This window comes from Nanorana parkeri, unplaced genomic scaffold, assembly GCF_000935625.1.
Source record: "Nanorana parkeri isolate BGI_ZX_2015 unplaced genomic scaffold, ASM93562v1 scaffold409, whole genome shotgun sequence".
In the NCBI taxonomy this organism is placed as follows: Eukaryota; Metazoa; Chordata; class Amphibia; order Anura; family Dicroglossidae; genus Nanorana; species Nanorana parkeri.
The window spans coordinates 178442-200568 of record NW_017306677.1 but is presented as its reverse complement, the minus strand read 5'-3'; the positions used below and the strand labels follow the sequence as shown (position 1 = coordinate 200568).

General features: G+C 42.5%; 1 protein-coding gene across 1 annotated transcript in view; it reads left to right on the top strand.

The window, feature by feature from the left end:
* CFDP1 (craniofacial development protein 1) overlaps positions 1–22127 on the top strand; it is a 50142-nt gene that overhangs the window by 1793 nt on the left and 26222 nt on the right. The window contains exons 3-5 of the mRNA XM_018559654.1: positions 1318–1549; positions 5387–5505; positions 12978–13097. Coding sequence (XP_018415156.1) covers positions 1318–1549; positions 5387–5505; positions 12978–13097 — 471 coding nt within the window. The remainder of the gene's footprint in view (positions 1–1317; positions 1550–5386; positions 5506–12977; positions 13098–22127) is intronic.

The following is a 22127-nucleotide window of genomic DNA, read 5'->3' as shown; positions in this document are numbered from 1 at the left end:
AGCCACCATGAGGAGAGGAGGAAGATTTCCATGGGGGGTACCCAAAAAGGGGGATCCACAGTTGGGTTTAAGACCACAGTTCTAATCTGGTTCAAGAATCTGTATATAAATTTTTATTCATTTTGGTGATTACATAAAGTCGAGTTGTCTAGTTGGCAGCTGTCTAATATCAACTACCCAAATACATAAGGGACTGATGTATAAAACATCTGCCCAGCATTTGCACAGCATTACTGCCACTAGATGGAGCTGAGGAGCATAGGACATTCCTATGTTCCTTTCTCTGCTGTGTTCCTTTTCTCTGCTGTCTTGGGGTAGTCTTAGTCCATTTCTGGACCGCGATCCGCCATTTAGGATGCATTCACATCAGCAGCTGCACTGCAATGCACAGCTGCTGGTGTGTTCTCCCAGACATAGTGATTATGTGACGATCCCAGTGTGCCCCTTTACATTGTTTGTCCCCATTAGAGTGTCCCCTTACACTGACTGTCCCCATCTCAGTCTCGCACTGGCTGTCCCCATTGGAGTGTCCCCTTGTACTGGCTGTCCCCATCGGAGTGCTTCTTAGTGTCCTCACATGTTTCTTTGGGGTACCTTAGCTAGGAGGTGAAGTCAAGAAAGAGAGCCAGTAGGTGGAGCTGGGCAAAGCCAGAGGCAGAGCAGCAAGCCTAAGAGAGCCTGGAGGTGGACCTGGGAGGAATCGAGAACAGCGGAGTATAGAAGCCGGGAGGCGGAGACAACTATGGGCAGCTGAAGAGAATGGAAGATACTGTCCTGTCCTCTTCAGTGCTCAGCGGGACACCAGATGCCTTTGGCAGTCACGGTTCAGACGGACCAGCCGCGCGGTCTGCCATTTGCAGTCCCCTGGTCTATGTGAATAAACTGGAACCAGTTCTAGCCTAATTGGCTACAGGGTGTAAGTGTCAATTTGAAAAGGATGTTTTTGCACTTTTATGGAAGCCCAATTGCTGCCTGACAATCGCCTTTGGATCTGGGGCCCTTGCCCTTATCCTGTAACTGTATGCTCTTAAGTCCCTTTCACAAAGACGTTTTGTTAGTCCCTTTTTAACCAATGATTAGATAAAAAAATGGACTGTATGGGTGGCTGGATGTAAGCAGATGTGCGCCTGTTTACATCTGTGTCCGTTCTGGTTTGTTGAGTCGAATGCAATAAATATATTATTATATAAAAAAAGGTGAACTCATAAAGGTGAAATAATGTACTGTGGATGCTGGAATGCATGGGAGATTTGATTATAAAGATGAACTAACCCTTGAAGAAATGTATGCTACTGACACTTTGCTGCCTTGTTTAAGGAAGAGGAAGAAAGCAGTGTTAGTCCTAAACTCTGAGGAAGGCACCGAGAACAATGAAGACAAAGCACAGAATTCTGAGGAAGACAATGACTTCAACATGGATGAGGAAAAGAAAAAGAAATTGGAAGAAGTAAAAAAGAAGCGTGCAGATGATCTGTGGTCTAGTTTCCTTACTGATGTTGGGCAAAAGACCAAAGCCCCGCCTCCTGCGCAAAGTAAAAAGGACAACCAGGTACTGGTGTAACTGGGCATTTGTTAATGTACTCCTGTGACCCAAAGTCGGCATTTAGCAGACCAGTATTGTTGGGATCCATGCGCTGCCTGATTGACAACTGGCTCTGCCTCCCTAGAGCCAGCTGTGCTACCATGTTTGAACCTTTAATGAGTACTGGAGGAGCAGAGAGGGGAGGTTCCATGTGGGGAGTGGGGACCGATCATCATTGCTCTCCGTAGGGAGGAGGCTGTGAGCTGAGCGATCGTCTCGCTATATAGAGTCGGCATGTGACACCTGCAGTGTCCCACACTGGCTCTAAGTATCAGGAAGAAGTATCGCTTCTCGGCCTTTTGGCTAAGATCAAGTGTAGTATCTGTTCTTATCAGTTGTTGGAGGGGAAAGGATGCTGCTGCCCTATGGGAGAGCATTCGAGTACCCTCTGGCGTAATTGGTGGGTGTCAGAGGATGGTTCGGTCCGCTGCTGGTTGCGTCAGGCTCTGAGGTTTACAGGTAGACCCCAGACAGCGGGAGGACCCCCGATGGCACTACCTCCTGGTATGAACGGAGAAACACTGGGTCTGGCCCGTGGTGTTGTCCCCACTTGGGTGTGGGACCACACATGACTCACTGCAGCACTAGGACACACACCACATTGCATTTTCTGCACTTCGCTTCCGAGACAGGCCTTATGGCTAGTCCGGGGCAATATTTTTGCACTCCGGCCCCTAGGGCCTGTCAGCGTGGTGCACTGGCACTCTTTATTTATTTATTTATTGCACCTCATGCACGATTTGGCACTTTTTAATTTTTTTCTTATTTTGACCCACAGATTGCTTAGGGTGCAGGTACCTTCGGGGCCTATTCCCGATGCTGGGGAGGAGGTTCTGTGCCCTAATATAGGGTTCTTTGCCTCCTCCCGGGAGAGCCCCCTATCTAGTACTGGGTGGGACCTGTTTCGGCAGGTCCCCGAAGGATCGGGGTCCGCCAGCCTTCGGGTTGGTGGACCAAAGTATCTCAACCCCTGTCAGGAGCCTTGCGCCCCGGGGGGTCGGGAATTCGAGGTCCCTTCTTTATGGAAGGACCAAGCACCCTTGTGCGCGTTTTTGTGTGCTGTGATTTCACGGTTCACTTTTTTCGTTCACAGGGGGAAGTTTGTTTTATGACGCACGTCCACGGGCTCTTAGAAAAATATCTTACTCCCCCAATACTTCTAATTTAAACATGAAACTGAATTTCAGTGCAAAGTGTCATTTTAAAGCTTAGCTCCAGACAGAGGGGTAGGGTGGGCTCTGTTCAGTAAAAGGGGTGGGATAAGTGAACTTAGTTTTTAACCCAGTACTCTTCAAATTAGGTTGTCACTTTTTTCTGTTGTTCGCCCACCGAGAGAATGTCCAGTTTGTGTATTGAATTTTCAAACCACAACTGTTTGTTATTGATGTGTGGACAGGAAAATGCTGAAGGCTTGTCATCCATATTGATTTCCAAGTCAGATATAAGCTATTTTAAAATTATTTGTTGCAGTAGTGTTTGGCTTTCTCGGACAGGCAATCGATTCTGTTGTCCAATCCTTAGAGGGAAATTATAGCTTGGTTTTTAATGAGCAGCTACTTTGAGTTGTCATTATATTTGCCTAATGTCATATTTGTTCATGCTTGTGTTATTACTAGAGGTGCACCGAAATGAAAGTTTAAAAACCGAAACGAAACCGAAATGAAAAAAAATGTTAGACCAAAACCGAAAATGTTTTTTATTTTTACGTTTTTGAATATTTTTTAAAAATTTATTTTTTATAAACTTTTAAATTTTTTGATATTTTTATTCATTTTCCATAATATTTCTATAATATTTTTCTTTTTTACTTTACTTTTAGGGGCGTCGGGGAAATATTAGTGATCTAAACAGACCCCTGATATTTCCCTTTTTAAAATAGAAAAAGAGATTGAGAACATAGAGTGCTCAGTCTCTTTTTCTGCAGCCCCAGTTATAAATGAACAGGTATCCTCCATACTGAGTGTTTCTGTTCATTCATAACATGAGGACAGAGTATGTTTACTATATCCACAATCATGAATGAACAGGAGGGATGTAGATCACTTCCCATTCATTCATAATTGAGGCTATAGTAACCATACTATGTCCTCAATTATCTACAAACACTCAGCAATCACTGATCACTGAGTGTTTGTACTGCTCTTCTTCCTGACTCGCTGTCACAGAAGGCTGAGCGAGAGGAGCTCAGCCTTCTGTGACAGCGCTGGCTGTCTCTGCCCACACATCGCTCTACCGATCTGTGATAGGAGACTGAGTGGTGTGGGAAGAGAGATGCCGGCCGCTCACAGCGCTCTCCTCCCGCAGCGCTCGGTCGGCTGTCGCAGTTTCTCTCCTCCCCACTGCGGGTGCATGCTTAGTAAAGATTTTTCACTGCTGAAAAATACTGAAACAAAGTAGATGATTCGATTAAGAGGCTTCATTTAGCCCTCGTTCACACCTGAACGTTTTGTAGCGCGTTCTACGCTCGACGAACGCTCTACAAAACGCTCAAAAATATAAATCCCATTGTATTCAATGGTCTCGTTCCCACCTTGGCGTATTTCCGCCCGTCCCTAACGCGCTACAAAACGGCCCACGCCTGAAAAGGTACATGTACTACTTTGGGCCGTTTTGTTGCGCGTTTCCATTGGGATACAGCCAAGTAGCCTTCGGAAACGCGCGTTTGTCGCGCGACTTTTTTACCGCGAATCGCGGTAAAGAAACGCGCGCCGGTCGCGCATATGCAATACGCCTAGGTGTGAACAAGACCTTAAGGTAAGTCCTTAAAGCAGCATTGGGGGGTGACTTTAATATCACTTTAAGTCTTGCAGTGCAAGTGTAGCCCCACTACAATTGTTAATAAAATATGTGCCCTGAGTTCTTCTTCAAATCCACAAATTAGGGTTCTTTATTCAGTCACAAAAAACACAATAGGAACCTGCAAAAGAAAGGAGTCACCATAAAACAGGAGGCCCTCCTTACCATCTTGTCTTGATTTGTATTGTGATTGTAATGTCTTCCCTGTATTGTAAAGCGCTGCGCAAATTGTTGGCGCTATATAAATCCTGTATTATAATAATAATAATAATATCAGAGTCAGTGTTCAGTCGACCACCCAATTCTGCAGGAAACTAAAACTTTTAAACATCAATGAGCAGCATTCATTGTAAGTGATTTCATCAGCAGTTGAAATATCTTATAAAAACTTTTGTCTTTTAAAGGAGAACTATGAGGTGAGTGAAAATCGCTCATCCTCATAGTTCGCGCCGACGTGTGACAATTAAGCTGTAACACATTAGCCAGTGAGTCAGTCACCGCCCCCCACAAGGATTCCCCTCCTCCCCGCTCCGATCCTCCAGCGCTGAGTGGAGAAACGGACAGGGGAGGGGGCGTGTACAGCTGGCTCTACCTCTAGATAGGCAGAGCCAGCTGTCACTCACGCAGCTGGGTGGATCTCAACAGCATTGTCGGGATCTGTCCCGGCTGCGGCACTCTCAGTATACCGCAAGCTATAGCTCGCAATATACTGAGTTTTGGGTCACGGAAGGAAACTAGTATATGTCCTCCCGTGACCCTGTGGGGAAAAACACTTACCCCATAGTTCTCTTTTAATATCACTTTAAAATGGCTTGTGTATCAATAATAGGTTACCAAAAGTGTTCTCCTTTAAACCCTTCTACGTTTGATGTTTATTACATAGCATATGGCATGTTGTGTGCTTTGTAAACTTCTTTAATGTACCTTCTCCTTTTTTTTTCTGGATTTTTACTCTATGCTCTTTGCATTCACTCTATATTTATTACTCTATTTGTATCTTTATTTTAGGTCGAACCAGAAAAACCCAAGGCATCCAATACACCTCCACAGCAAAGTACAGAGGCTAAGGAAGATTCCAAAAAAGTCACCATCACAAAGGTGTTTGATTTTGCTGGTGAAGAAGTACGGTGAGTACAAAGCTTATCTCTGTGGTAAATGGGCTCTCAACATGTGCACTGGCATTTTTTCATTTTTAGCACACCACAACGTATGTGTTCATCATTGCATGTTGTGCTGAAGTGCTGTTTTTTGTTTAATAGGTGCTTCTGTTTCATTGAAAACTCCCTAATGCACCTAAACGCTGCAAAAAAGGTGCATGCATGATTTATTTTCATTTTACACAGTGCACCACAATGTACGGTAGTGTATTACTGTGCTTTGTTGTATGCTGCAACACACGTGCATTAGGGTGCCGTTAAGAATGAATGGCATCAACATATACAGTATATGTACGCATTGTGGTAACATGCAGCACAACCGTGTAAACCAGACTTAGCAGTGAGATCAATTATCCTCCTAATGCAATGCTGGCTAAAAACTTGCCAGTTTCAACCACAACAAGATTCCAATATGTGTAGAATATTGGTTAGTGTTCTGCCTCAGAGGAGATTAAGCACTAAGGGAACGTCTATGGTCTGTATCAGCAGTTACCAAGATTTCCAGCATGCTGGGTGATGTGTGTAGCCGTATTCAATATAAAGATTCTTTCCCTTTTTTTTTTTTCATAAGAGAAAGACGTCCATGAAATGTATGTTCATAAAAGAATACTAAATCTGGTCATACACTTTAGGATTTTTCTTGTTCTGCCCCGCTAAACAGTGTGGATGGGGAAATTACACCTGGCGTGTCTATCGTATTCTGATAGCCAGCGTCTGCAGCTGTCGAAATACCTGAACAGAGACCCGATTGCTGACAGTTTTCCAAACAGCTCCTTTGACCACACTGGGTGGTGTCAACAGAGCCACCAAGGTATTGAATTTCAGCCAATTCATCAGGAATCAGCCAAACTGTGATACATTTGTGACTAGCTTTAATGTCTGAATTGTGGAAAAAAGTTAAATAGATGCTAAGCTATATGGTATGTTTATAGGGCAGACTTTGTTGAAGCAATGGGCTAGATTATTAGTGATTGTACTGTATGTATGACTTAGCCAAGCTCAAATTGATATTTATATATTTTTTCTAATTAACTCAGTAATCTGAAAGCTCAGGGTAATATCACTAGGACTGCAACAACTAATCGACTAACTAGATAAAAATCGATTATGAGAATAGTTGGCAATTATTCTCATCATATGAGAGAGAGAGAGACAATTGGTTAGTTGAAAAAATAATCAGGCAACTAATCAATTATGAAAATAATCGTTAGCTGCAGCTCTAAATATCACTGTACAATCTGGATGAATGCACTTGTATTATTAAATTAGAACTGACGCCAAAACTTTTTTGATTTGTATATAGAGTAAGAGAGGGTTATAACTAGGGATATACAGATACTACTAGTATCGGTGCCGACACCGAGGCGTGTAATATAAATACAGATCAAGGCACATAAATACAGATCAAATGACAACCCCGAATAAGAAAGAAGGGTTAATAAAGGACACACATTTACACCGGCTCGAGCATTGACAGGTCGCACTCAAGGTGGACCCAGACTACTAATCCACTCCCCTCATGCGAGCTGCAGCCTATCACCGGGCTCAAGGAAATTACACGCCTCCCCCTTGTCACATTTAAAATTAGATAGAATTCCCACGATCTCCAGTAGTTTTGAGGCTTGAAAAAGAGGTTAACCCTCGAAACGCGTAGCCACTGGAGACACCCGACAGTCACAGACTTTGTGATCTACTTCGACATACGGCGCACGGCGTTCCCCAGCCGGGTATAGCTTCTCCCAATTTCTGTCTCCGTTCCTGACCGACGCGGCTTGGCCCGGCCAGCCGAGAACGCGGGCGGCCATACTGATACGCACCCCCAACAGATCAGCCTCTCATACCACCGGGGACACCACCGGGTCTCTTCTACCCAGGATCTGTCAAAGGAGGGCGCCGCACGGACCACAGAGAAGCTTCCAACCGTAAGTCAGCTTGCTCTAACAGTAGGCATACACCCAGATTCTACACACCAAAATCCACCAACATCCCCCATCACATAGATCCACTAGATCGACTTCATTCACGTCACTTCTGGTAGTTGCGCTCCTGTCCTTTTGAGTTTTTATCTGTAGTTGCTAATAGACAGGGTCCTCTCCCTGTAATGAGGAGCTTTGCACACCTACAAACAACAGCCATCCTATTGAAGTTTGCCCACAGGAGTGCGCTTTATCTTTTTTGTGTTTTCCATATGTTCAGTATGCACAGCCTTCCATATGAGAGGAAGTTCAGTCTGTCCCTCTAATTTCACTTTTAAACTGCTAGAGTAGCCTGAAATCTGCACAAAAGCCTTCATAAAAGGAACATCTAAAAGATAAGAAAAATGTTTAAAAAAAATATTTTTAGTGGCCACCTGACCACGATACTGTGCATTGCTAGCATTTCAAAAAAAGTAGTGAATGCAGCACACCTGCCACACTGTAACTCACGGTAGGCGTGTTGCACAATACCATACATTAGTCGCTACTGGGCAGGAACTTCAAACACTATACGAGCGTCCAACGCACACAGATGACAGGCTCCAGAGCATACCATTTTTATTTTTTAGCAGGCCACGGCGGGAGCTGCAAGGACGCAATGGTTACATGTCTCCCTCGTTGATAGGACCACCCAGCAGTCCTAGCAGTCAATGACTGCAAAGGAGGAGGACCCCCTGACGTCATAGATTGCTAGGACGCCAGTGGTCCTAGCAACCAAGGACTGAATGGAAATGCGGTCTAGAAATAGCCCGATCGCCGACCTGCACCAGGCTATGGCTTGCAGTGGATGCACCGGCCGTGGATGCCGGTGCATCAGCTGTCAGCCACCCATAACGGAGCGCAGGTTGGCGCACAGGACCGCCACAGACCAAGGGCCGAATACGGCTTGCAGGCCATTAAATGCCCAGGTCTGCTTTAAGTCTATGGACGACTGAGGTTTCATGTTATGGTTGGGGAGTGGCTAATAGATAATTCAGCTCTTGGGCTGTATTATTTTAATTGCCCTCTAGGTGGCATCGGAGCACTGTCATTAGAATAGAAATCCATTCTACATGGAAGTGGTCCACTGATTGCATAAATTCTCAGCTTCCAGACTTCCTGACTCTGACTAACATAATAATTCAAGAGGCCTGTTATAGGAACATGCATGGTAACCGTCCAGCAAAAATCTGGTCGGACAGTGCTGGCAGCAAGGGGGTTATTAGGTCCTCTTTGTAACAAATGTGCTGTGTTTTGCCCCTTCTGATGATCATTTTTCACCTCCTGTATTTGGGAGTTGTCTTCAGAGGAGGCCCATCACTTAGAACAAGAGGGGTCACATCCTGTGTGCCAGCTGATTATGTCAGTGAGAATTGGGCTCCCGCAAAGCCAAGAAGCTTGCCTCTTTCTCTAGGGTATTGTTTAGACTCACCACTGACGTGAATCATTAGGAAAATCAAACATTAATTTCCAAGTCTATGCTGGATTTGGAAACCAGCAGAGGTGTCTAATGTATAATTCTCCCACACACGGAGTAGCATTGGACCTGCTATGTACTTTATATTTTCTGTCTTTCTGTAACCAGCTTGTGACTGTGCGAAGCTTTGCTTTTCATATCAAATCTGGAATCCAGATGTTGTCATTCTTGGGTATATCGTCTTTTAAAGTGGACCTGTTACTATATACTTGTAGCAACACCTGCAAAAGGCAAAGCAACAGGTTCACTGTAATGTCATCTGAAGAGTCGAAGGCGCAAAGAAGCATGTGATCCGAGGAGGGCAGACTTAAACAGAACTATTTATTTGGGCAAAGCAAAGACTTGCTTCCAACCGTAAAGACATGCAATTTATAGCTATGCTCATTGAAAATAGGTGTGTATTGTGCAAAGCAGACAGCCAGATTGTTGATTTTGTCATCTAACTAAGCCCTGCTGGAAGAATGGCAGCTGACATCCAGGATATACAGCCCATAATGGGTTGTGAGCATAATTTTGGGGTTTTTCTTTATATAGTAACATACGGCAGTACACTGGGGAATCTCCTGCTGTCACTTTTGTATTCTGACAGCTTCTTCCTTCTAAATATGGCTGTTCTGACATATTAGTTTCTCATCTCCACACCTCATCAGCTGATATTTCTCACTTTTTATCAGATGGAAGGTCATTGGTGCTTTCTATAGCTTGAGTCCATCTGTTTAATAAACTGTACTATTTGCTTTTGCCTGTTGTGTTTTTTTTCTGCAGCTGCCAGGCTTACATTCCAATATGCTTTTAATTTAGATCTTATGAAAATTCTCAGTGATGTAGTGTTTAAATTATCCAGGTACCTCATGGGGTTGAGTAATGATGTCACACTTGTGTTGTGTTGCTAGGCAACTAGTGCATGGTCAGCAATGACTATTCTTTGCTTTAAAGTGAAGCTTTCATCATATTCCCAGGAAGCATTTTGCTATTTAATGTGCACATGGAAACAAGCAAAGGCGCAAAATACTTTTTTTTTTCAAGTAGGCGTCCTCATTATTCCTGAATGCTTCCTTTGGTTGTACAGTTGGGAATCCAATTCATCCAATGTATACTCCATTTCATCCAATGTATACAGTGTGATCATACTTTTTGGTATGTTATTTTTTTGGTAATTTTCTCAATTGTGCTTGGACCAGCCATAAACATTGGATGATCCTTGCCAGGTCACTCATTTACAGTTGGATTGGGGGGAAAAATCATATATGTCTGCGTTTACTCTGCAGACACCACTTGGCCGACAAATCTTAGAGAATCATCCAAATTAGATGTCTCCATTTGCTATCGTTCTAACAAAATTGGCAGGATCCGAACCAAACGTAATGCAAGAACACATATGCCCGGCTGAAACAACTGCATATCAGTATATTGCAGTGATCCCACAGAATGATTGCCTGTGGTTGGTTCTTGAGGCCACCATCTTAGTTTTGAGGGTAGCAATAGGCAGTATACATATGAATCCATCATCTCGGCGCATCCCTGCTATTACATTATAGCTTTATTGCCCTAGCTTTAGAGCAAAGCATTTTCTGCAAAAATCAGCTTAGGCTTTAAACAAATATGAATGAATGCAGAGCTTGGGCTATGTGCACGTAATATTGATTTCTTTAAGCTAACCTTTACTGAAGATTAAAGGGTATCTAAGGTCAATACTACAAATTAATATGTATTTGTATATTGAATTTTCATATGTTCTACCCCACTCCTAATACCCATATTGATCTCGACGTTTGTAAACTTACTTTTTGAAGATGTCCATAGAATGTACTTCCTCAGTGAACTGACACAATTTCACTCCGCTCTGTGAATATGCTCTTCGGGTTGTCCCCACTCTCATCTTCTGAACATTGTAACGTTATTATTGCTTGCTAGAAGCAATGCATGATGGGATGTGTGGTCTTGAGAAATTGAGATTGCATTAAATCAAGCAGCAGGGAAAGAGATGCAAGGTGCGCTGGAAATCCAGGAAGATGTTAAACGTAACGGGCAGATGGAAGGCAGCACTCACTACATGAAAGGGATCTTTTGAAGTAAACTTTGATTGCAAAACCAACTCTAGTATGTATTCCTATTACAATGCTGATGTTATAACAGGGTAGTTTATGTTGGGACTTTACAACTCCTTTTTAATATATGTAAATTCAGTCACTAAAATCTCATATATTCTTCAAAATGTTAATTTGGTTATTAAGTATGTGTCATTCTAGTTGATCCTGCCAGGAAGGCACTTGTTTGGGCCCTTCCTGTTACGGGGTGACAACGCTCTGTTCCTGTCTCCCAATGGCCCGTCACCCCAGCTTACAGTGGAGACTACAGGTGTCCATTTTATCACACAATTGCATACTCTACTATGGGCACCATCAGGAAACGCACTCTTATAAATGCCACCCAGTCATCATTGGAGTGCATTTAGACAGGAAGTGACTGTAAAAAGGCTGCACGAGTTCAGGAAAACTGAGATGGAATAATTGATGTAAAAAAAGGTCAAATCAACCATTTATGATACAAGGGATTTAGAAGACTAACAGGGTTATTCACTGAAGTGTGAAGAGTTTGAAGAAGGCAGGAGAGGTGAACAATCTAGGACAACATAGCTGAACTGGAAAAATTCTCCAATTCAGCTCACTTTCCAGTTCAGCTATATTGTGCTAGATTGTTCCCTTCCCCTGCCTTTTCCAAACTCTTCACCCTTTAGTGAATAACCTTGTAAATATAATTTAGTTAGGATTTTCATTTAATTTATATGTTCATAGTGGAACTATAGGGATTTGCCAAGGTCAGCAGCATAGGAAAACTAGGCAAGTTATATTCATACTATATGTAGGAATTCTACCTTTTTTTAGTGCTCTACATTTAATAGTGCTTCCAAAACACAAGCACAGTGGTTAGCACGTCTGCCTTGCAGCAATGGGGTCCTTGGTTTGATTCCTGGCCAGGTTTACTATCTGCATGGAGTTTGCATGTTCCCCCTGTGCTTGCTTAGGTTTCCTCCGCACTGCAAAGACATGATGGCAGATTAACTGGCTCCTGTCTAAACTGGCCTGTGTATGTGTGCATATGATATTGGGGACCTTCGAGTATAAGCTCATAAAGGGCAGAGACTGATGTGAATGAATAGTATGTAAAGTGCTGCATTAATGGGCAGCACCATATAAATACCTGTAATAAATATTTAAAATAAGGATACAAAGGGCAAGTATGTAAAAACACAACATTTATATCTGGACTGCTGACCCACTTCTAATAAAGATTCTGCTCCCTTACAGACACATAAGTGATGATTTCCCTAATTTTGTCTCCCATAAGTATGTGTTAAGACACAATGATCACATGTTATATGAGCTTCAGAAATTCTTGTGACACTTCTTTGCAGTAGTTACTCACAGAAAAAAGTCCTGTCACACACCGCAAACTTTGCTGAAAGATTTAATGTAGCACCCAGGTGCACATCGTCCGGTCGTGGATTCTCTTCACTCTGACATGTTTTACCATAATGGGCTTAGTCATTCTTTTTAGTCTTTGCAGTATTTTAATTTTTTGCCTTTAGCCCTGCTTTTAAATGTTCTTACAAGCATTCAGCAATGGCCAAATGTGGGTAGAACAATCACAAAATGTGAACGTACTTTGGTGCTGCCCCTTCTTGCCCTGCTTCACCATAAGCTGGTCTATGAGTTTGATCCATGTCTGTGAACGGGGCTGTAAACCCATATCTAGGCATGGTGATGGTCAGACAAGCTGGACGATTAGACCACTCATCCCCCGTGTGTACGAAGTCTTTCATCTGAGACAGTCTCTTAATTCACTGCTGCACTGCGCAGGGAAGATGAATGGAAGGTTCATGTGTAGAATTTCAATCTGCATGAAATAAGATATTTGAGTGTCTGTGAAATAGGAGTCTGGATGTTAGGTGTTTTGTTTTTCACGTCCTTGAAGGACCTTATTTACAACGTACTCTGTATTCTCATCAGGGTGACAAAGGAAGTGGACTCCTCATCCAAGGAAGCCAAGGAATTTATCAAGCAGCAGGGGAAAGAGCAGACAGAAAAGAGCCCAGTGGCGGCAAGACCTGATGTGGCAGCAGGGTCAGGGTAAGTCCTTCTCTACATCATAATGCTCACTCCTCTACAAATGGAAGCGTCATTTCAATAAAAAGTTGGGAATGTATGATCCTAAAAATCATCATGTCACCTTTTGACGTGTGCCTTCATTTTAAGGGAAAATCAGTGGGTGTAGATATGACTCCCATGTTTGTGTAATGTACAGTAAGTGTCGTCCTAGAGAGCATAATAGGAGTCCTCTAAGATCGCATGTTCTAAGATCGGCCCAGGAAAGTAAGTGTGTCACGTAATACCTATTGACATTACAGGAATCTTATCCATAGCCTAAAGTTCACAAAGGCAGCAATAGAAGATATCTGTCAGGAAAGAAGGACTAACTGCTTAATTGTGATTTTTGACCAATAAAGTGAAACTAAACAGTACAAAGTTCAAATCCATGTATTTGAACTGTTTTACCTGTCAAAGGATTTGTAATGCTATTTAGTCAGTTTTGTGATTGAAACGCCTTAGAAGGTGGTACTCCAATTTCTTGGTATAGCTCTGCAGCATCTTGCATTTTTTTTTTCACTTTCAAGCTGCTCATTGGACAATGAATCATTACACTACTGATTCATTGTCTAGTGAGCAAGGAGGTGAATCATAAAACGGGAAGGGCTCATGAACATAACTTAAAAGAAAATATTTACTTTTATCAGTACAGATGTTTTTTTTCTTATTTTTTTTTTATTATTACGGATCTGAATGCAGTTGTATTGTTTTTACAGGACCTATGCACACCGTGCCAAAAGATCAGTAGACTTGTGTTGCATTCAGATTGGTAAAATCAAAATAGAAAAATCTGCTTCTGAGGTCCTGTGTATGCACTGTATTTTACAAGCTACCTGGAGTTCTTCATTGCTTGGATGTAGACAGCTTGAGCTACCTAGAGTTCTTCATTGCTAGGATGCAGACAGCTTGAGTTACCTAGAGTTCTTCATTGCTAGGATGTAGACAGCTTGAGCTACCTAGAGTTGTTCATTGCTAGGATGTAGACAGCTTGAGTTACCTAGAGTTCTTCATTGCTAGGATGCAGACAGCTTGAGCTATCTAGAGCTTTTCATTGCTAGGATTCAGACAGCTTCAGGTACCTAGAGCTTTTCATTGCTAGGATGCAGACAGCTTTAGCTATCTAGAGTTTTTCGCTGCTAGGATGCAGACAACGTGGGCTACCTAGAGTTCTTCATTGCTAGGATGCCGGTGACTTGAGCTACCCAGAGTCCTTTTTTGCTAGGATGCAGGTGGCTTCAGCACAAGAGCTATTCAAGCACAGCACTGTCAAAACAACCCAGCATTTGGGAGAAGCAGGTGGTAATGAAAGCTACTGCAGGTATAAAGCTGGCCAAACACGTAAGATTTTTTATTTTTTTTGTCATGCAGCCCCATGAGCTAAACCTGAATGATCACTCAATGCCCCATCCATGCTAATCAGTGTAGATGGAGGAATCTTCGTTGCTGACTAGTTGTTTTCTACTTCTTTTCTAACAGTCTGTTCTTGTGGCTGCCAGAATACCTGAACAGTGACTGCAGATGATTGGCTAGACTTTTTTTATTTAATGAATTTCTTTAAATTTAAAATAATAAAATAAATCTGTTAAGATCATCCTACAGCAGAACCACACAGGGAGGTTCCTTACACTTGTTCATGAGACTTTTCAAAGTCAGGTGACTGAATGAGGAAGTGTTCCCGCGCTCTTGGTTGAACTTGGTTTGCTGTAGTTGCCTTCTGCCCTTTAAACATTATTATTGCTAAACATGTTGTATTTAATAAGCCTTATTACAGTTCCTCCTGAATGTATGTGCAGTGTAATCATATTTTTTTGGAGTACGAAATCCTTGCAGTATATTTCAGTTGTTCCGACCTGCTTTGTTTGCATGTTTGAATAAATGAATATCATTAAATGCACATTTTAAAGCCGATTATTTAATGCAGATAAGGAAGTAATTTTCTCCTATACATTTTTGTGTAAGGTAGCTCTGCAACATTCAGCAGGGAGCTTGATTTCAGGACTTCTTGACTGCTTTTCACGGTAAAGTGTCTGGTAATGTAACCAAAAATCCCCTTTTATTATAGTCAGGCTTAATTAAAGGGGAAAAGTAATTAGTGATTTGAGCTTCTAGAAAGCCCACATTTCTTTGTTGTGGTGATTGGCTGATGGATAGCTTTTCAGTTATAGGCATTCTTATGAAAGAGCCATCACTGAGAACACCGGGATATGCAATCTGAAGAGAGTGGCACAAATCTAAGCGTATTTTTCTATCTGCTGACACTTTGATGTAAAATTGTTAGTGTGATTAATAGCCATTGTTTTGGCTGTCCGTACAGCCTGATGTGTGCAATTAAAAGAAACCTACTCTGGGGGAAATATGGAGAATGCCATAGCTGACATCCTTCTGAAAATGCTAGTTGTCTGGCTGTCTCTGGGTCTCACTCTGTTTTGAGTCATTGACCCATAACAAGCATTCAGCTAGGAAGTCAGAGAAAAGGGAGAATTTTCAATCTGCGTAAATGTTCCTGGTCAGTAACTCTTGGGGGACATTCACACGTGAGTGTTTACAGGACATTTTGAAGAAATTTGCATGTTTTTTTCAGGTGCATTCAGGCTTAAGCGACTTTTTTTTAGCCAATGGAAAGCTAGATACTAGGAGAAGGAGATAGTTGTTTGGCTTTAAAAAAAAACTCTATGAACTCTATGGTGCCACAGATGACCCATTCTGCTTCAAAAACAGCTCATGTACCATTTTGAGCTTCAGGTATCGTACTAACGGTGCCTGAGTGCTCATATGCGGACAGGCACAATTTAAAATCATATGGTTTTGGTTGTTGAGCGTTTTGGAGCTTTGATCTTCAAGTTACAAAAGCTCAGATGTGAATCTGGGCCAAAACATATTAAAGCCTTTAAATCTGTATACTAAGGCCAGGCAATATTTTCAAAATGAGAGTGCAGCATTGGCAGTTTATGTAGTTTGTTAGTACAGGCTTCAGTTAAGAGACTGGTCAGAGCAATACTTCTAATGATCAGGAAGTTCAGGTGTTAACAGATGAACAAGGATAGGAATGCTCGAGGGTTGTGAGTGCTTGTTACTGGCAGTAGAAATTTATCAATTTATCGGAATGTCTCTGCAGAAGTTACGCTTTTGTTTAATTTAAATGAATAGTGCACTGCACTTAACAGGTTAAAATATAAGAAAACTCTTAAATACAGTGCCTAGTGCAACACAATGTGCTCAGTTCTTTAATTTAGGTGCTCGAATGTGCATATACATAAGAATATCCAATAAAACCCATCCACTGTGTAGTGTTCATAATGACTTGTGCAAAAATTGACATCATAAAAAGTGACATGTGCAATCAAAGAAAGTCCAAATGTTACCCTCTCAGATCTGGAACCGTGGTTTGTAAAATGAAATGAAAGAAAATAAAAACGTCAATCTTCAGTGCCACCTGTAGTGCTCCTGTCCACCCTCAGTGAAACGAATAAGGCAGGATCCACACTCACCGCTTTGAGTGACCCCCTTTTTACAGGACGGTCATATAGCGTTTTGGAGCAGTTTAAACCTCCTGCTTTCCTCTCAATCTCGATTCACTACGGTAGATAGAATCAGACCTCAATCCCGGGTATGACTTCCTTTGATAATACCAGTAACAATTCAGGATATCTCCACCAGTCTTTCCAATATATTCAAAGAAAACAGATAGGACCTCATCACATAGTATGTCAAAACCGTACTTTATTAAAAAAAAATATAATCCACTCAAATAGCCGAAAAAGGCAATCGCATATACAAAGACGCCATCCGTGTGTTCTGAGTCTCTCTCCACACTGTTCCCTAAGGTGCATGCGCCCGCCTATCTGCACGTTTCCTCACAAGGACTTTCCAATGGAAAACAGAGCGAGCCGCTCGCTCTACCTGCAAGTGCTCCATATCAATTGTGTTTGGTCTGAAGATACAGGAGACAGGATTATGATGCGCACAAATCTTCTTCTGGCCAAGCTATATATTATTTATCTGCATTTATCCACAACAAATTTCCAAACTGAATCACTCTGGGAGAAATACCTTTGCTGCCACTGTCCTTTTTCTTTATATGTTTCTCTGGCTGATTTATTAATTTCCTAAGCTTTCAGTACGAGACAGTTACCCAGGACAAGGAAGCAGGTCATCTGTGCTGTAGTGATATGAAAGATGTAGCCATCCTCGGGCTAAGATGATGGCATCTAAACTAGGCATTGTATAAATATCTTGGTGCAGCGCTAATGAGCTTGTCTTCCTCAGTTCCAAGTGTGTCTATATCAAGGGGTTAGGTCAGCCGTTTTCAACCTTTTTATTCTTGAGAAACTCATGAAATTTTATTCAGGTGTCGGGAATTTATTTACGGTACTTACAATTCGTGGGACATTAGTGTGATCACTAAATTGCTGAACATTTTAAATATAAGAATAAATAATATGGCAGATAAAAAATTTTTATACCTCTCTGCTCTGTACAACACCATTTTCAGTAATAATCTTGAGATCAAATGGATTCTAAAAACAGAAAAAAAAAGCGATAGTCCCCCTAATGTAAGTGGGCAGCCTGGACTTGCCTCTTGCATTGGTGGCCAGAAGAGCTAGGAGATCAATTTGCCATTGCTTTACTGCTCAAGGAACCATTCACATCCTCAAGAGGAACCACAAGGTTGCATGGAATCCTTATAGAGAAAGGCTGGGTTAGGTTATTGTCAACAAAAACTCAAGTAGCATGGTAAAACTGAATTCTCCAAGCCAGTTCATACTCTGTCAGCCCACAGAGCCTGTTCAGAGTGTGCACTGAGCCACAACTGCAAAGTTATTGTCCTGAAGCAATAAAAAAGAGGAGAAAGTGGTCAGTGTAGACGTGCCCCTTGCATTGGTTATCAATGTAGGTAGGAGATTAAACTGGCATTGCTCAGTGCTCAAGGAACCTCATGGGCCACTATGTTGTTGATTTGCGAGTTACAAAAGTTTATCAATACCGAAAACATATTTTTTGTTTTGCGTTAAGTAGGTAATGATTAAAACACTGTTTGTTTGTTTATTTTAGTTTTTCTGTGCCTGGTTGAGATATTTGCCTTCACTTCCTGTCCTGGAGACCACACGAAGTGATAGAAAATCTCTCCAAATTGGGAGGAAGTTCCCTTCTTGGGCTGTTATCACAGATGTCCTCATTGAAAGATTTTCTCTCGCCTGCTGTTTCAGCGACTGTAAAAATTTTAATTTCCTATCATTTCCTCTCCTGATGTCAGTGGTCAACAGGACAAATACAAAGATTAATCTCCCCAGCAGAGATAAATACAGCAATACAAACCTGACAGAGGTTTAACCTTTCCCATGTGTATCTCCCAACTAAAAAACGCCAGGTTAACATTGAACATTGGCTCTGGATGCTAAAAACTGGAGCACTGCAAATCTTTCCTTAACAATCCCTCATTTGCAGCTTTTATACTCTGATATGAATTTTAAGCAGAACTGTGAAAATCTGATTGCAGTGTTAAACAGACGTGTAATCTTTTCGTTCTTTGCATATGAATGATGTCCGTGCTTTGAAGCTGAGGTTTGGTAATAAAGCTAAATTGCAGGCAAACAGCTTATTCCACAGATGAAATGCATAAAGAGGAGGACACAGGCAGGTAATTCTGGAACCAATGGGTTATACAGCTAACTTCTGGTGACTGGACATCGGCAATTTAAAGCTGTAAGGACAGTCTCCCCCACTCCCAGCCTGCCTCAGTTTTTTGCATGTGTCCTTAGGTGATGGAAGCACATCCTTTTCTGCTGAAGACACCTATTAGCAGCTATCCAGATTGGTTTTCTCTTCGGCTGAGCTTTGGCGGACCAATGTAGAGCACTGGATCCTGCATAAGGCACTCCTCTTGGCACTTTGTGCATTTGCCACAGGATACTATATAGATCCAGGGCTGTGGTCCATCTCTGTGGAGCCCTTTCCTTGAAGATCCCCATCGGGGGAATGCCTACTGGAAGGGTGAAGATCGGATGGGGCATGTCATAAGGTGGTGCTGAGGGTAGAGTCTCCTTTCCTCCTAAGCCGGACTTTGCCTTCTACGTTAACCAGGACATTGTTTTACCTTCCTTGTGTCCTGCACCAGAACATCCTAAAGGAATTTATTTCCATGGTGAGGGTCCTTCGTATTTACCTCTTTGTACTCTTTCCTCTTCGCCATTCCTGAGGGTCCCCTTTAGGGTAGCCAGATTCTTGTTCCACTCTTGCTAGGTGGATTCAGAGAACTATCACTCAGGCCTTTAAATTGAAAGTCTAAAGTTCCCCTCTTTCCGGTAAAGGCTGACTCCACTAGGAGAATTAGTGCTTCTTGAGCCTTTTAGGATCAGGCTTTGGTTTTCCAAATCTGCAAGGCTGCCACCTGGTCCTCTGTTCACACTTTTGCCAAGTCTTACCAGGTGGATGTTCAGGACTCTGCGGATGCTAGCTTCAGCTTGCAAAGTTCTTCAGGTGAGCCTCTGAGTTGTGGGCTCCTTCTGCTATAGTCCCCTATGTTTTTCACAGGCCTGTTAGCTGTTGTTTAATGTGTTGCCTGGTCTTCTGTTGAACTGCTTGTGAACATCACATTGGTTCCAAGAGTAACTCCCTGTGTCCTGTGATGTACGATCAAGAAAACAAGATGTTTGCCTCACCAGTTAAATCCGTTTCTTGGCGTACATCACAGGACCCTCCCCTCTGTTCTTTGAGATCTCTTGTACTGCTTGATACTGAGGAAGGCTGAGAGTGGGAGGGGTCATAAAGGCCTGACCTTACAGCTTTGATTCGTCAGTGTCCAATCACCTGAAGGTTGCAGAATAACCCAATGGTTCCAGAATTAACTCCCTGTGTCCTGTGATGTACTCTCTGCAAGACAAAAATTCTGTTTCACTTGTCTAAGGACTTGTATTTCTGTCCATCCAGTTTTTAGTTTTACACAGCTCTGTCACACAGCACAGCCCTGTCTGCCAGGGGATGAGACCTGAAGTGTCAAGGGCTGACGGGTAGTTTTTTTCATAGCAGAAGAGACTGTGTAAGTCTTCTGCTAATAATACTCTTACCTGTTTGTCAGCAATTTTATTTCTGTGCACTAAAACACTAATGCGCAGCTCAGCGCACAGGCCCAGCAAACTAAAATGGCATGGCCAATAATGCGGCCAAAAATGCCAAACTCGGAAGAAGACCGGTGTTCTATTGAAATGGCCAACTATTCGAGATGGCGCCAACTGTGACTATAGGCACACATGCGTACTTGCAGGTGTTGGAGAACTCGACAAGTGAGTTGTTAATGCTGTGCGCGCATGCGCTATGCTGTGGTACAGAAATCATCCTGGTTCAGTGTTATGCTGTTGGGTACGCTCGCATGCGCACTAACTCCAATTCGTCAATCTCCAGCTGGTAAGTTACCGGAATTTAAGTAATTGGAGATTTTCTACAAGTTGCCCATTTCGATAGTACACCGGGTGAAGACCGAAGCACCAGCAACGGATGGGAGAGCGGACAGCGCAGGGATTCGTTTTACAAGGTAAGCCACGCATAGTGTGCTCAAATGCTGTGCACATTATGGCAAACATTATCGGGTGAGACGGGGTTGCTTTTACTTTCCCTTAGGGTACCCTATTTACTTCGGCTTCAAGTAATACTTTCATGTCTCCTCCCCACAGCCAGCCTGTGACTCCATCGTGAAAGGAAAACAACAGACTGATAAGCGCATCTCTCTGCCATGCTGCTCTCTTCTCCTATCGGCATGCTCCTTGCACTATAGCACAACTGATTTAGCTCCTTGTTCTGTCCGCCATCTCCTAGTCTGAGCTCTGCTGTAAAGGGACTACAAGTGGTTAATCTTAATGTAGTAGTAAGGTCTGGGTGTTTTTTACCTTAATGCATTCTTTGCATTCGGGTAAAAACCACCCAGAACCTTTTCCTCCACCAGTAATCCCCCACACTTGTCAGCGTCGCTCGTCGCCACCGCCGGTCCCGAAGTGATCCTCCATTCCCCACACTTCCTGGTTGCAGGGGGAGGATACTGATGGCAGAGGAGTCATAGGCTTCTTCTGCCATCAATCAAACTGATCTTCACAGAAAAGGGGCGTGGCCTGTCCCAGGGCTGTGTGCGTCTATGGATGCACACAGCCACTGTGGGCACGGGTGCCTCCGTTAGCTGATAGAGGCACTCTTGCGGGGGGAAGAGCGCTGAGGGGACCCACTTGAAAACAAGGAATTTAAAACTTTTAAAGAAAAAGCACAACAGCCTCAGGCAAAGGTGGGTCTCCTTATAGCAAAACATTTTTTTTAAAAGGAAGGTTTATTATCGCTTCAAGTCAAAATTAGGAAGGTCAACTAATTGAATACAGAGCTGCATAAATGTCTTTTTTTTTATCTGTTTGGCGTTCAACTTGAAATTCCTAAGACAGCTATTTTTTTACAGCGCAGTCCATTTCCTCAATGGTTAACTTGTTTACTGTAGTTCAGTAGCTGAACAAATTAAAGTGTGCGGAGCTGAAGGGAAAACCACATAGTATCAAATTACTTGTACATTATAGCCTAGGGCTGTCTTAATGAAGTACTTTGCAGCCTGTTATTAATCTTTGAGGATGTTCGAGCCTGTTATTAAATGATTTACATAGATTAAATAATAGATTTTATGACGGTCTTTACGCTCCAGCCTGTTCAATACCTGTCTCTATGCAGCCCTTGTTAAACAAATCCAGCCTGCTTGTCTGCCAGCCTTGATGCTTCATCTTCATAATACTTTCCAGTGGGCTGAGGCGGTTTTATGAGCTGGTTTACAGTGAGATCATTGGGTCAGTAGGGAGATGCTGTCAGGACAACAGAGACCCGGAATTTAATATGACATTTAACTGTGTAGTTAAAAGCAGGGCAGTTCATGTGCTCTGACCTCTGGGGTTTACAGTTTTTTTTTTTTTACCCTTCCCCTGCCTGCTAGTTCATAATAGACTTGGATTTTGGAAGAAGAAAATTATAGTCTATTAAAGAAAAAGCGCACTT